The 15,717-nt window shown below is 37.3% G+C and overlaps 1 protein-coding gene across 23 annotated transcripts in view; it reads left to right on the forward strand.

The window, feature by feature from the left end:
* The window catches only part of Dst (dystonin), a 427,642-nt gene that overhangs the window by 217,998 nt on the left and 193,927 nt on the right, over window positions 1-15,717 (forward strand). Inside the window, exon 1 of one of the 23 annotated variants that reach the window (XM_021721807.3) lies at window positions 4,302-5,313. The exons of the other annotated variants lie outside the window; for them this stretch is intronic. Coding sequence (XP_021577482.2) covers window positions 4,555-5,313 — 759 coding nt within the window. The 5' untranslated portion in view covers window positions 4,302-4,554. Of the gene's footprint in view, window positions 1-4,301; window positions 5,314-15,717 lie in introns of those variants that run through there. 23 annotated transcript variants of the gene reach the window in all.

Below are 15,717 nucleotides of genomic sequence, written 5' to 3' on the forward strand. Positions count from 1 at the left end.
AAGTGGGCTAAGGAAATGATCAGATACTTTACAGAAGAAGAAATATAGTTGATAAACAAATATATACAAAAAATGTTCAACATCTCTAGCAATTAAAGAAATTTAAATCAAAACTACATTGAGATTCCATCTTACTCCAGTCAGAATGTTATCAAGAATATAAGCAACAATAAATATTGGTGAGGGTGTGGGGGAAAAAGTGTACTCCTCCCTTGCTGGTAGGATTGCAAATTGGTGCAATCACTATGGAGAGAAGTATGGAGATCCCTCAGAAAACTTGGAATGGAACTACTATTTGACACAATAATCCCACTCCTAAGTTTATACCCAAAGGACTTAAAATCAGTGTATTATAATGATGCAGCCACATCAGTATTCATGGCAGCTCAATTCACAATAGCTAAACTATGGAACTAACCTAGGTGTCTTTCAGCAGATGAATGAATAAAGGTAATATGGTATATATAAACAATGGAATATTACTCAGTCATAAAGAAGAATGAAATTATGTCATTTGCAGGTAAATGGATGGAGCTGGAGAATATCATACTAAACAAAATAAGTCAATCTGAAAGAATCAAAGATGAAATGTTTTCTCTACTATGCAGATGCTAATTCACAAAAGCGGTGGGGCTAGGGAAGAAGAGAGGTAGTTTGGATTAGATAGAGGAGAGTGAAGGGAGGGGAGGGGGTATGGAAGTAGGAATGATAGTAGAATGAATCGGACATTATTACCCTATGTGCATATATGATTACATGACCTGTGTAACTCTACATCATATACAACCAGAAGAAAGAGGAGTTATACTCCATTTATGTATGATGTGTCAAAATCCATTCTACTGTTGTGTGTAAGTAATTAGTATAAGAAGAAGAAGAAGAAGAAAAAAAACCAGATGGCAGAGTTGGAGGCCTGTCACAGGAGGGAGCCAATCTCTTCACCATCCAACTGGTGAGGCAGGCTGTGTCTGAATTTTGCACACCAGAATAAAGATTGCTCTGGAGTAGTAGTAGAAAGCACTCAGGCTTTAAAAGAAGGGAGAATTAAGTTTTGTTATTGAATTTTTTATTTCTTGCTGTGATAGCATTGGGAAAATTACATAATCACTCTGAGCTTGGAAATTTGTGTTTTAGAAGACAGAATCTATTATTTCTTCATAAAATAGATGGAAATGAGCAGAGTCCATAGTCAGGAGATAAGTGAGAAGCTGAGGTGGTGTTCTCAGACAGTAGTGATAAAGGTCATGGCTCAGGGGAGGATGGGAAACTCAGTGCAAGAGATGAGGGTTTTTCGGTGGTAATGGTGATGGTGATGGTACTGTTGTTGAACCTAGGACCTTGCATATGCTAAGCAAGCTCTCTGCCACTGAACTATATCTCCAGCCCTTTTTTATTTTATTTTGAGATGGTCTCACTAAGTTGCCAGGTCTGTCCTCAAATCTGTAATCCTCCTGCCTCAGCTGAGTAGTTGGGGTTATAGGCATGCACCACAGAGCTGGAAAAAGATGACAGATTTTTAAGAAGGAAAAAAGGGACTTGACCACAAGGCATAGAGGATGGAGAAGAATTTTAGTACGGGATGATTCAGCTCTAGCCTGAGAGATCAGAAAACAGTAGACTACAAAAGACATGGGGGTGAAGGCCAGGGGGTGGTGGACAACTACTGTCCTTCTGAGTGGGTTTGATGGCAGGTGGGATGTCCTGTTTGTCCATAGGGTATTTGGAGGCAGGTGAGCAGAACAGAGCCGAGAAGTCAGAGGTATAGGTGTTAATAATCTTGGGAGTTATTGGTATACAGCTTGTTGTTGAAGTGACCACAGAGAAAGGATCTTTAGAAGACCCAAGAGAAGAGCACAGATGGAGAAGATCTGAAGATCTTTTCACAGGTGCAGGAAAAGATGCTACTGAGGAAATAGAAAGGAATATATAGAGAGGTGTATGAAGCAACAGGAAGATGAACTGATAAAACCAAGAGAAGAAAATTTCAAGTATGGAGGAGTGATGAACAGTAAGAAATGTTGCTAGAGACCATGAGAAGATTATATCAGTGTGCAGGTTAATAGTTTGTCTGTAAGGAAGATTTGGGAGATCTTGGAGAAAACACTTCCCATGCTGTTGGGAGCAGACATTAGAAAATAATAAATAGATACATGAGGATGTGGTTGGGAATTAGAAGCAGTGGATTTAGACCCTAAGTTTGAGAAAATTTGAAGCAAAAGATCCTTCAAGAAGAATTACATATTAAGGAAGCTCTTTGGGACAACGTGGGTGTAGTTCAGTGTTTACTTAGTATGTTCCTGTGGAATCCACTATATTGTAGGACCTGAATTACAAGACATTAATATCGATATTTTAAAGTTAGGTTCTGGAACCTATCTATATTTTGGTAAAAATGAAAATGTTTCTTCTTATTTAAATGAAAAAACTTTTCTTAGTACTGTCATAACTGAAAATTAGAACTGTTTTCTGGTATCCCAAGATATAAAGCTATTTATAACAGTGGTAACCATTCCTCACTCAGAGTGACTGAGCCTTTTTCCCCTCTCTGTACCTTACATAAGTAGGGAAGTAATTTCAGAAGACCAATTTATTTATTTTAAAAATATTTGCTATGGGCATGACTCATTGAATCTGTGTTACAGGGAGGCATTTTGCAGGGAGGCATTATTATTTCACTAATCCTATACCATTAGCCACCATATGCTCAGTTCAGAAATATTAAGATAATTAAGTACATTGTCTTGTCTATTAGGAGAATGTTCATAATTAATCATAATCAAGAGTGATGAATCTATTGGCCACAAAAATAGAAATAAAGAGGTATAGGAAGAGAGCATTGTGATAGGATTAGGAAGGATTAGAAAATAAAGGAAATTTTTATAGCTAGTAGAGATAGGCTTTGCAAGATGGTGCCAACTCAGGCAGATACTAAAGTTGAGCTATTGCTGGGAGAGGAAACGGTGCATGTGGTGAGGAAATGGACAGTTGCTTAGTTTGGCAGGGCTGGAGGGAAGGGTGGTGGGGACTGAAATCACAGGTTGCCTCTCCAGTGTGTTAGTAGGAATCCCAGCATCACCCATTTAAATACTTTTGAGTAATGTTCTGTTGCCTTTGAAGAAATTTAAAATCAAATGAACAACAACCTGACAATCCCAACACATTATTTTTGCCATTGTCTTCAGTTTTTGCCACTGGATAATGTTAATTTCTATTTTATTTTTTAATATTTATTTTTTAGTTGTAGTTGGACACAGTACCTTTATTTATTTTTATGCGGTGCTGAGGATCGAACCCAGGGCCTTGAAAGTGCTAGGCAGATGCTCTACCACTGAGCCACAACCCGAGCCCTAATTTCTATTTTAAATGATACAGGAAAATAATACACTGAGGTGTCTATTACTAACAAATATCTGCAACATTATTGATGATTAATTGAATATTCTTACTCAGTGAAATACAGTGAGTTCTATCTTCTGATTTAATTTTTTTGTAGTCAAATGATGTTTGCCTATGTGTTAAGTGCATTTTAAGCTATGCTAGTTTCTTTTGTGTCATATCTGTGACTCAGTGTTAGAAATATGCACACCTGAGATAATCAGGTTCCATTCTAATTTATTATTTTTCCAGCAGGTCCCTACTGATCTGTATAATATTTAACTAGAGTACAAGTATGAAGGTTACATATAAAGTTTAACTGCCTTTACTCATGTATAACAATGCACAGATGTTTCCTTTGGCTAAGTTTCCCTGCTTTAAATCCTGTCATTCATTGATCTGCTCATATGAAAGTTTTAATGATCAGATAATGGCCATGGCTTGGAACTGTATGTTATTTGAAAAATATTTCAAACTATATTAAAAGATTTATTTTAGAAAGAATTTTTTAAAATTTTATTCAGTATTATTATTTCTTCTTGGGCTAATTGTTGAATCAGATTTTTATGTACTATTTTGAATAAGAGTCTTTAATATAATTTGGGATTTTTTGAGCTTGTTTTTGTGAAAGTACCAGAATTAGTTGGTGTTTTTTAAGGAAAAAGGGTTTTATTGTAAATAGTAGAGACTATTTGAAACTGAATTTGAAAGGCACTTTGCTAAATCTCTCCTGACTGGTATTTGCTTTCTGTTTGCTCTCTGATTGGTTGAACCACCAGAAGTTTCAAAGGTTAATGCAAACTTTGGTAGCGTGTCTGCATTATAGAAAGCTGAGAGTTAATGTGAGGGTCATAATCCTCTCTAGCAGTGAATCAAGGGTTTGCCTTGAAAGCTCATCAGTGTTGTCATTTGGCAGTGCGCAGTAATGTTGGTCTAAGAGGATTGGTGGCCAGAAATAAGCCACGGTGTCTAATGAGACACAGGGACCCAGCTGGGCAAGATGCCACAGCATTTCTTGCGTGTGCCTTTTTCATAAGCAAAATGGCCTCAAGCTGAAGAGGATGGTCACAAAGTCTGTGAGGAATGACAAGTCAGAATAGAATCTCTGGACTTCATGGAGAAGGTCTAAGCCTGGATTTTGAAATGAGTGGCTTTGTGGAGCTGTGATCTACAGATCAAATGGGGAATGTTTGTGGCTGTGTAAGAGCCGAGAAAGAAGAACAGTATTTCGATCCTGCCAAAACTCCTTTGAGCCCTGAAAAATATCCTCCTGGAAGAAAATATTTCAGAAGAAAACTGAGCCAGAAAGCTGTAGGGAACCCAGAGTTGGTCGAGCAAAAGAGTAGAAATGAAGGCAAGAAGTGTGACATTCAGTTTTCAAGAAAACAGCCAACTCTTTTATCCAGAGGACTGGAACCGGAGGGCTCTGCTCCCTCTGGCTCTGCACCAGAAGACTGTGTTCAGCGAGAGAAGACAGAGGTTGCAGCTGATGGTGTGAAACAGAAACTTCTGCTGAGGGCTACAAGTAGTGGGTCTTACCAAGTGAACACGTCTCCTGCTAAAGACAGAGAAATAAAAGCATACGTAAGTGCCCTGGATGAAGAGCTTTCAGAAAATGACAGCACTCCATATTGTGCAAAAAGGAAGAAGCATTTAGATGATGTCAACACAAGAGAAATAACATTCCAGAGAAAAACTGATGTTTTTCATTTCCGAAAGGCAGCCAGCTTAAGTTCCATTCACTGTGATAGAGAGAGATCACTTGCAAAGAGTGAGTCTGCTGAAATTCCCTCAGAAAGTTATAGCAGTGTTCAAGACAGGCCAGGCACTGAGAGATTTTGCCCTTGTGCAACACACCATGTTCAGTTCACAAAAAGGAGATGCCATTCGCTCTGTGCTATTATGTCCTCTGTTTCCAAGGACACATATGGAGATGAGGTAAGTGAAATGTGAAGCCTGAATTTAAGGTGTAAATAAGTGTTCCACTTGCCTGCATTAGACTGATGTTTTGTAATTTGTTACGTGAAAGCTATAGAGTTCTTGGTCTATTTTATTCTAGCCTTACAAATATTTGATTATTGTGATTTTTTTGGTGTTATTTGTATTCTTTTTTGAAGTTTTACTTTGATATTTTGTATACTTATTGTTGGAATAATTAGAAAAGCACTGGTTTAAGAGAATGTATTTTTAAAAATTTCTCTAGTTCATTGACTTTTCTTAGGATTAGCCTGTGGAAACTTAGCTACGTGGTAGTTAAGAGTTAAATGACAGAATAGTCATAACAATCAAATATTTCAAAATAGTAGAGGGGATTTTGAATATTCCCCCAAATTGAGAAATAATAAATGTCTAAGATGATAGAAATGCCAATTGATCATTACAAATTGTACACAGATATTGAAATGCCACACTGTGCCCCATAAATATATACCATTACTATATGTTAATTAAAAATTGAAAAATGAAAGCAATCATGATAAGACAATAGTTTGGATATTGTTCAGTAGCTTGGATATGTTTATATAGTACAGCTACCAGTCAATACTGACTTACTGTCCCACAAATTTAAAAAGCCAAATTCCAGTTTTTTCTCAGTTTCATGTACAAAAACATTCAGAAAATTGCTCCCAATTCTATATGTATGTTGGGGGTGGGGGCACAGATGAAATTGCTTAAATCTGTTCTGTCTCTTTGTTTACATCAGTTATTTTTTGGCTCCCATCAGAAATAAAAAATCATTAAGACAACATGTGATAGAAATTTGAATATGACACACACTTCCAGGAAGTTGAGATCTTTATTCCTGATGTTGATATTTAAGTTCCATACAAGTTTCTTCTCTGGAGTTTTTACTTGTCTTTAAAAGTAATAGGATCTGCACTTATTTACTTACCTGGGAAGTGCATTACTCAAACAACTTTGCTATGTTACCAGTTGGGAGTTGACAGCTTTTTCTTTAAGCAATTCCTAACTTTAACTTTTAACCAAAACATCTGGATGTAAGTGATATTTGTGACCTTCAACATTCCTGGGCAGGTCATTGTATCATTGGGCAGAAATCATTTATTTGCATAGTGATAGAATGAGGTGTTATCAGGGTTAGTGTACACAGTCATCCTTGACCTTGGCTGGTGAGTTCTCCTGAAGGTGTCCCAGTTTGTACACACCACACACCTTGCCATTATTATGTCATCACTTCTGTTTACATTTTACAGTGGTGGCATTTTAAATAGAAAGCCTCCAGTCTGTCATTCTCTGTGTAGGTCTGGAATAAAGGCTGGTGCAAAAAGAATTTTTTTTTTGGCTGTTATGTTTATGAATGTTTGGTTTACTTTCACATTTTCCAACTGCTTTTTGCATAATTTGGCTTCAAGTTGGTAGTGCGTTTTTTTCAATTTCTTAAAATCTGTTTCCCAAGTGGTATATGAGCACCACCCTCCTTTTTTAGTCTTATCCTCAGGCCTAGGATGTTGCTCTTGTTTGTAATTTGTGTAACCAGTGATTTTGAAACTTGAGGAAAATCTGTGTGAAAATAAGTCATAAACCTGCCATCAGAATTGTTAAGCATTGATTTGGAGGTACTTAACAAAGCCTGGCTTCTGCTAGGTCAGAGTTGAGTGGGAGAGTCATTATTTTATCTGAGGAGTTTGACATCTCACTTCCCTGCAGTGCAGATGAAGACTATTCTGTGGCATACAAACAGCCAGACCCAACAGTTCAGCTGTTGCTGTTGGAGCATTCTTTCTGTTTCCTTGGAGGTGTTTGACTCTGCTTAATTGTCTCTTCTTAGAACTTTCCACAGAACTCTTTTATCTTACATTGGATTCCACACTTTTCACTGGAAAATTAGATTCAGTGGAGAGCTCTCAACCCCTTCATTAGTGTTCAGTTCCAGAAATGGTTAGCCAACACTCATTTATTCCTTTCACATACTTTTTTATGTCTTCCCTATTTGATCCATTCTTCCTCTTAGTTGTATGCTTGGTTGGGCTTGATGACATGTGAGTTAATTTCCAAGTGGATAATGTACAATTCTTTGAGCTCATCTTAACCTGACTTGAACTTCTTGAGTCCTGTGACATTAGTCAATCTCAGTACAGATGACCAGTGTACCTCCTCTTTAAATCCTTATAATAGGCTGACCTAGAGTGGCCCTCCAGGCTCTGGTGCTCTGAGGCCAAGCAGCTGCCCCTTCTTTGCATGCCAGATGAGTATAAATCTCATAAGCATGCTACATATGTATTAGGATAAGTAGGTGAGTAAATAAGAAAAAAAGGGGAGTATCTTAGATTTGTATGTTCTTTTAATTGGTAAAATTAAAAGCAGACACATTATGCCTTAGGATCATCCCAATAACTATGAAATAGGCCATATTGATAGGTCTTCTTATTTAGAATGAAGAAATAAAAACTCACAGATATTAAATAAGTCCTGAGGGACTATAGTAAATAGGATTAGTTATGTTAATGGTGGCATGACATCTGTTTCATTTAATTGTCAAAGAATTTCTGCTTGAATAAAATAGACATTACTATTGCTGTATATATATACACGTGACTGTATGACCAATATGATTCTGCAGTGTGTACACTCAGAAAAATGAGAAATTATACCCCATATGATTCAAATGTATGATATGTCAAGATCATTGTATTGACATATGTAACTAATTAAAACAAATAAAATAATTTTTAAAAAAGACATCTAAGGAGGTGACATTGACCAGGAGACTGAAAAAGGGACCAAAAAAAAAAAAAAATTCTGCTTGGGTGTAACAGTAGTCCCAGCTAATGGGAGACTGAAGTAGGAAGATTGCACGGGCCCAGGAATTTGGGACTGTAATGCTCTATGCTGATGGGGTGTCTATTCTAAATTCAGCATGAGGAGGAGTGAACTGGCCCAGTTCAGAGATGTAACAGATCTTAACTCATGTGCTGATCATTAGTGGGATCACACCTGCCCCCCAGCTTGGGCAACATAGCAAAGCCTTATCTCTTAGGGGGAAAAATTCTGAAGGAGATTGCTAAGAAGAGATCAGAGCAGGATTTGATGTTTATAGGCTTGTCTGTGAAAGATGAATGTCATAAACAGAGGTGACAGAGGGTAGATTATCTTTGGGGACATTGGGGCTGGACTCAGGGATTCCCTGGTTTGTATAATACATGCTTCTAATACCTTATGACAGGGTCTCCTACTTTTTCCCTTGAGCTCTTTCCATAAAGCATTCTTTTTTCCCCCCTTTTTTTAATTTCACAAATTCTGCCTCTTCTCAGTCTTGTCAGGTTGATGTTAGCAAAGATAGTTGAATTCTCTATTTATAGGTCAGGGAATCTCTAATCTGAGCACATGTAAGAATAATCTGAGTTAATTGCAAACCATATAGGTGCATTTATGTCATCCCCAGTGATTCTAATATAGTAGATCAGGCTGGAACTCTACAGGTGGGGATGGAAAGCTTTTTGCTATTCTTAGTCTATGGCTCTTCTTCTCCAAGTTTGGACCCAGAGTCCTTGCAGGGGAATCATCTGAAATGTTTATTGAAAACATCCTACCCCAGATTTCACTTCATTGGAATAGTTCCTGGCAGGAAGAGAGTGTTGTATATGTTGGCATATACATATGTAGATCTGTTTTTTTATTGATTTGTTTTTTAATTCTAATTGGTTATATATGATGGCACAATGCAATTCATTTTATATTACACATATAGAGCACAATTTTTAAAGACACTGATCATATACAAAGTATTTTTGCACCATTCATATCTTAAACATGTACTTAGGGTAATGATGACACAAAATTTTGAGAATCTGCTATCCCATTTAGCATTTGCTTTCTCATTTTCTTCTCAGTGTAGATTTTCTGATAAGTAGTGGATAATGGCCCTACAAGGCAAGTGATCTGAGTTCTTTATAGTCAAGCTTTCCTATCAGAAAGCAGTGTGACTTAGCAGTTCATTTCTCTAGTTCTAGAGAAGGATTTTGGACCAGATCATGATTCTATGACTGATGGTGTTTTTTGAAACCTGTAATATACTAGTCACTTCCCCATTACATTATGAAGTGGTTCTTTTTTTAGATTTATCATTATGGATGAGGAAATTGAGGCTCAGGAAAGTTAAATAAATTGCTCAGCTCACTTAACTAGCAAGTAATGGAGCATGGATTTGCCCCAAGTTGTCTACCAAGTTGAACTCTGAACCTCCTTTTCCCACATACATCTTTTTCAGCTTTAAATGTTCATGAACCCAAGTACGTAAGCATGAGCTTTTTTGTTTGTTCATTTATTTCATTTCCTTTCTCCATCTCTTCCTGTATTTCTGTGTCAGAAATTTATTATGGATTATATATTGAACCCAAACTGAGCACTTAGAGTTAAGTAAAACAGCCATGTGCATTATAGCCTACTGTTTGTTCAGAACAAATGACAGGACCAGGGCCGTAAACCTAGGTTCCTAAAAATTAGGTTTCTGAGATGGTGATGAATTTTAACTTCCCACAAAACCATATGACCATATTAAAGAAGGAAGCTACTTCCATGTTTCTTTCCATTCTCTGGTGAATTGCCAATTAATAGTGCAGTGAGCTAAAGAAAGATGAGAAATGAGGAGTTATGGATATTGTAAAAATTATATCATCAGTATTTTGAGTAATGAAGAATTGAGTATTTTTATTTTATTAATTATTATATTAAAAACAAAAATTTTATTAACTATCTTAGAGAATAATGCATTAATACTCAATTGCTCTGAATTATGTTTATTCATTATTGTTTCTCTGAAAATATGAAGCTTAGACAATAGAATTCATATTGAGAATTCAAGGACTTGGATAAAATTTAAATGGTTTTCCTTTCATATGATAGTTTTGCTCCACAGATCTTGGAAGACAAAGGTAATTCATTGTATAGTTGACTAGTTTATTTCTATCTGAACAATTTGATCTCTTTTGAAAAAATACAAATGAATTCATTGATTTTTGACTAGTTTCTTGTCATTTAGATTTCATAACTAGTTTTTTAAAATCTAGCTTTAAAATAACAGTTTAGAATTGAGGTCCATTTCAGTATTCTAATGCTTCTGTTTTTTAAGTTAAATGAAGGACCTACAGAAGAAGTTTTAAATCCTTTGCTCTACAAAAGAGGTAGTAATTTTTATGTTGGGGTTTCTCTCTGTTTGAATAAGGAATAGAGAATTTGCTCAATGTAGTCATCAGTTTAGAGCATTAGCATTTGATCTTTACCAACTTTCTCATGGCTTGACCCTTTATTTAAATCTTTCCTCTCCTGCAGGCAGTTTGTACCAAGTCAGAATTTTCAAAATGTTTGAGCCATCGTTGCAGTTCAAAATATTTTTTTGGAGCAATTTAACACTTTTTTTTTTTTAACTTGCAAGCAGACACTTAAAATGTGTTGATTACATTTATTTCTGCCAAAATAGTTAAAAACGTTTTGGGAGAAATGGTTCTTGGACACAAGAATCTTGACTAAGAAATATTTGCATGTGTTGACAAATTCAGTATGGAATTCAATTTTCCCTAAATGTAATGTCACGTGTTAAGAATCAAAGAGTAAGCAATCATAGTCCCTTCTTAGTTACTGCCCTTCACTGTGGGGCAAGCACTGTTCTGAGCCGCGTACATGCATTGTCTTAGTCTGTCAAGAGTCCAGTGAGGAGGTACTATGATCCTCATTTTACATGAAAGGAAATTGAGGCCCAGAGAAGTCACAGGACTAGTGAATGGTGGAATCAGGAATTGAACACAAGTCTCCCTCTCCACAGACATGCCCCAGTTTTCTTCCCAGTTAGATTTGAAATAATTGTTAAGAGACTAGTGAGGTAGAAGAATCTCAAGCTTCACCTGTTTTATTCCAGGCCTTTTATTAATATCTCAACTTTTTCATGGAGAATATAATATCTCTTTCTCTCTCTCTCTCTCTCTCTCTCTCTCTCTCTCTCTCTCTCTCTCTCTCTGGTGCTGGGGATTGAACCCAGGGCCTTGTGCATGTGAGGTACTGTACCAAATGAACTATATCCCCAGTCCCCTAGAATATAATCTTAATTTTTATTTTAATAAAAGCAAGAAGGGATTGAATTTTCATTCAATAGCATTTTTGTATCTTATGCTCTAAATTGATAAGGATTCTGTGTTCTGCACAGAAGATCAATCGACTGCCTATCATTTCTACATCTGTTGCGTTTCCCAAAAGTCTGGTTCTGCTTCTGTAGAATGAGGTGGTTCATTGATGGATAAAGCTCCTTCCAGAATGTTGTAGGAAACCGTTGTAGGTTTAGTGAAATAGAGGAAAGAGCACTGATGAGGGGGGCATAAGAATACTTAATTTTAACCCAGGTCATATTATTCACATCTGTAAAATTGGATGATTTCTTGTTGTGAGAATTAAATGGGGTTTTGTGTGTAGACATAAGAGACTGAGAAGTGCTTTATAATCTTTATCCTATTACTGTCTTCTTCTGTGGAAAAGATAAAACACCTGTAGTCACCCTCTGAAAGAAGAGCTCTGTGAGTTTTCAAAACTTTCCAGTACACTTCTTGCTTCCTCTGGTCATAAAGCATTCTGCATAAGTAGGGTCAGCTGCCAGCTTCTCCCCAACCCCCATCCTACCTCCTCTCACTAATTTCTTCAGCAAATATTTAGTGAACACCCACTATGTGTCAGTCAGTGTGCTGACCATCTTTCTCAAATTCCAAGGTTGGCTTAAAACTGTCAACTTGTTCAAACAGAAATACCTGTTGGAGGAGCCAGTTCTTGAAGCTGCTTTTTAGACTTTACTGTGGGTTCATTTCAAAGGTATTAATGAGAGTATCTCAGATATAGGAGAGGAAGAGAATAATATAAGGCCAGAAGCCAATCTGCAATTCTGAGGGGGAAGAGGCTGTCAGTAACAGAGCTGTGACTAGTCTAGTGGGGATTTTATTCATTTTTTAAATAAAACACAGCCTTGCTATGTTGTCTAGGCTGACCTTGAACTCTGGGTGTTGAGTTGTTTTCCTTCCCCAGGCTTCTGAGTATCTGGGGCTATAGGCATGCCACTGCACCTAGCTTGGTGGGGAAATTGTTTATGAACCTTGACATCCAGTTTATGTGAGAGATACATGTCTTCCGCTGAAAATGTGAGAATGTCCTGCATATCAGCTGCTCTATACACACACAGACTGAGCTGCTTCAGTGAAAAGGGGCTTAATTGACTGTTAGGGATGAGGCAGAGCTGGGGGATGCCCTCTCAGATCTGTGCCTGTGCGCCATTTCCCAGCTGTGGGTGCACTGGAACGAAGCTGAGTTGGCGGCATCCAGTGTGGCTACTGATATAGAGGGGAAATCAGTCTTGGTTGTAAAAATATTCCCCCCGCTTTTTCTCATTTATGTGAAGGAGAAATTTTACTCTCAGAGATTCTGAATTGGAACTAAAGACCTAGCTTCATGACCTAGGCTGCCTACCAGCATGCTGTGCGACCTTTGGCACATCACATCACTTCTTTTTGTCTCAGCTTGTTCACCAGTAAAATGAATGAGTCCATCAAATGGCCCTGCTTCCTTTCAATTTGGATTCCCATGACTTTTGGTTTTTACTTTTTATAGACTTCTTTAAGTGGAATATCTTACTACTTAGTTATTTTAACTTCAGAACTGTTGCACATAAATTATTTAAATGGTAAATTTGATAAAATTTTTAAGTAATTAAAAAATTTTTAAAGAAAATTAGCATTATTTGAATTATGTTAAAGAAGTTCATTTTTGTTTTTAAAAAGGTAAAGAGGGACTGGGGATGTGGCTCAATGGTAGAGCACTTGTCTAGCATGTGCAAGACCCTGAGTTCAATCCTTAGCACTACAAAAAAAAAATTAAAATAAGATAAATGTGAATAAACTCTCAGGGAGTATCTGAGTCAACTTTAGAGTCGGCTGTTCTTGTGTTCTCAGTGCATGCCATAAGCATGACAGCATCTATAAAAATAGTGTGTTCCTGTTGCCCAGTTGTCTGGTGGCATTGACTTTGCTCTTAGGACTTCACATTTACAGATTCAGCTGACTAACATGGTGAGGCTGTTGCAACTCACTTCATAGTAAGTGGGTCATTTAGCAGTAGGCTGTAAGTGAAATCAGAGCACTGTGGAATATATTGACTTTTTTTTTTTTCCATTGACAGGACATCTCCAGGTTTACATATTGTGTTGTTTGTGATTTTTTTTTTAAGAGAAACAATTTGGGTGAAACTCAGCTTCCCTCCTTGATATTGGGTTATCACTGAGTGGTCTTTGGGCTTTCTTCCTGCTGAATACTTTTGTGCAGTGGTCAGTGTGTTGTTATTATTGGAAAATGAAACAATTGCCATCAATCTATTTTTATATCTTTGGTACCAGGGGCACTTAACTACTGAGCCACATCTCCAGCCCTTTTGATTTTTAATTTTGAGACAGGGTCTCATGAAGTTGCTTAGATCCTCACTAAGTTGCCAAGGCTGGCTTTTTGCACTTGTGATCCTCCTGCCTCAGGCTCCCTAGTTGCTGGGATTATAGGTGTGCACTACCATGCCTGGTTAATTTTCTAAAACGACAAGGTTTACATGACAGGTTAATACCAGTGAAAACATGGAACATGTTTCTGATCTTTCTCACTTTTTTCTTTTAATTACTTCCTTATTTTCTTTCTCTCCCTTCCATCCTTCTTATTTAGCAGATACTGTTGATCACCTAATAGATGCTGTGTTGAACTGAGTATGGAGAGAATGTCCTAAAGGGAGAAATATCTTAAGGGAAGAAGTAGGAGAGAGAGGGCGTGTGGTGGGTACAGCTTGATGCTCACACGGTTTGATCATAGAAGGGGAATGGCTTGGGTTTGGAGAGATCTACCAAATCTTAATGAGATTACTGTTGCAGAATAAAGGATGAACTGGACTGAGAATGTGAGTAGGGCAAGACTTAGTATAGTGAGACTGGTTAGGGGGCTGTTACTAATCCAGACACTGAGGCTTTGTTCAAAAGAAGGTGGAAGCTCTCTTGAGCCCATTGTCATTGTAAGCCTATCAGGTCTGTGTTTTAAAACATGCTATTGGTATTGACGTTGGAGAATAAGACAGTAATCTAGACTAGAGATAATAGTTGCCTCAACTCAAGTTGTTGGTGGGAAAGAAGAAGTGGGGAAATAAGATTCTCTTCTCCCTGCAAAAATCTAGGGAGAGTTAACAGGTTGTTCTTGTTCTTAGGTGTTTACTGCATCCTTTAGCCATTTATTGAGACTGTGGTTCACGTTGCCTGACCACACTCTCTGAGTTACTTGGTCAGGCCTGCACTGTGAAAAAGCTAATGGCTCATTAACCACAACCCTGACTGTCCAGGAGTGTTCATGTGTCTGGGGAATCCACAGTTGTAATTGTGTGAATTGGGGTCAGGCTCTTTCCTTCTGTTTGAATACTGCTTATCCAGAGCCTCACCTGGAGTCCTCTGTACCTATTTAATTCCAGTTATTGATGTTTTGAACATTGGGTGTCATCTCAGCTCTGCCGAAAGGGAGAAGCAATAATATAGAATGAAGAATCAATGTTGTATGTAAGGGTGGAGTTGAAGTGGGAAAAGGAGAAGTAAATGTGGGAAAGAGTGTGAGGGTTATTGGAATCAATCTTTTTTAAGGCTGAGGCTAGTTTTTGGCATTTTTAATTTCAGTTTTTGAGCTTGCTTATAAATGGAGTGAAGAGGTAAAATAGAGGTGGTAACTCTTTTGTTCTCAAAGCCTGGCATCCTGAACTATGAAAATAACTTTATATTTTGGGGATCAAGATTCTTTTTTATGCCCAGAGGGCTCAAAATTACAATGTTAAAAATATAGTTACCAGCCACATGTCTAATCCAAATGAGTTTATGGTCCTCCTATCAAATGGGTTAGATTTGTTTTATTACCAATAGAAATAATATGTTTAGAACCTGTATTTGGAAAACCACATTGTAACATGTCCAGGGAGTTTATGAGAATGCCTTATGAGGATCTTTTGTAACCCAGGGCTGTGCTTTGGAAACTAGCTTCAGTCAGGGCTCTGGAAAATATTTGGCCTTGACATAAAAATCCTGAAGACTCTCATTCCTAATCTAAGTTTGGAATCTTATAAATGTGAAAAGGAATACATGCAATTATTGAGCTGGTTAAAGCATTTTAACACAGAGTACCACAACTGTCACATGCTTTTTGCTATTTATCCATAGCATAGGCCAAATCTTGATGTCATTTGAATTCATGGGGAAGCTTATTCCTCCTGGAGTAAAAGCCAGAATGGCACACACTGTATGTTCCTGTGACCTACTTCCTGCAACTAGGTCCCACTTTCCAGTAG

The sequence above is a fragment of the Ictidomys tridecemlineatus genome, chromosome 8 (genome assembly GCF_052094955.1).
Source record: "Ictidomys tridecemlineatus isolate mIctTri1 chromosome 8, mIctTri1.hap1, whole genome shotgun sequence".
Lineage (NCBI taxonomy): Eukaryota > Metazoa > Chordata > Mammalia > Rodentia > Sciuridae > Ictidomys > Ictidomys tridecemlineatus.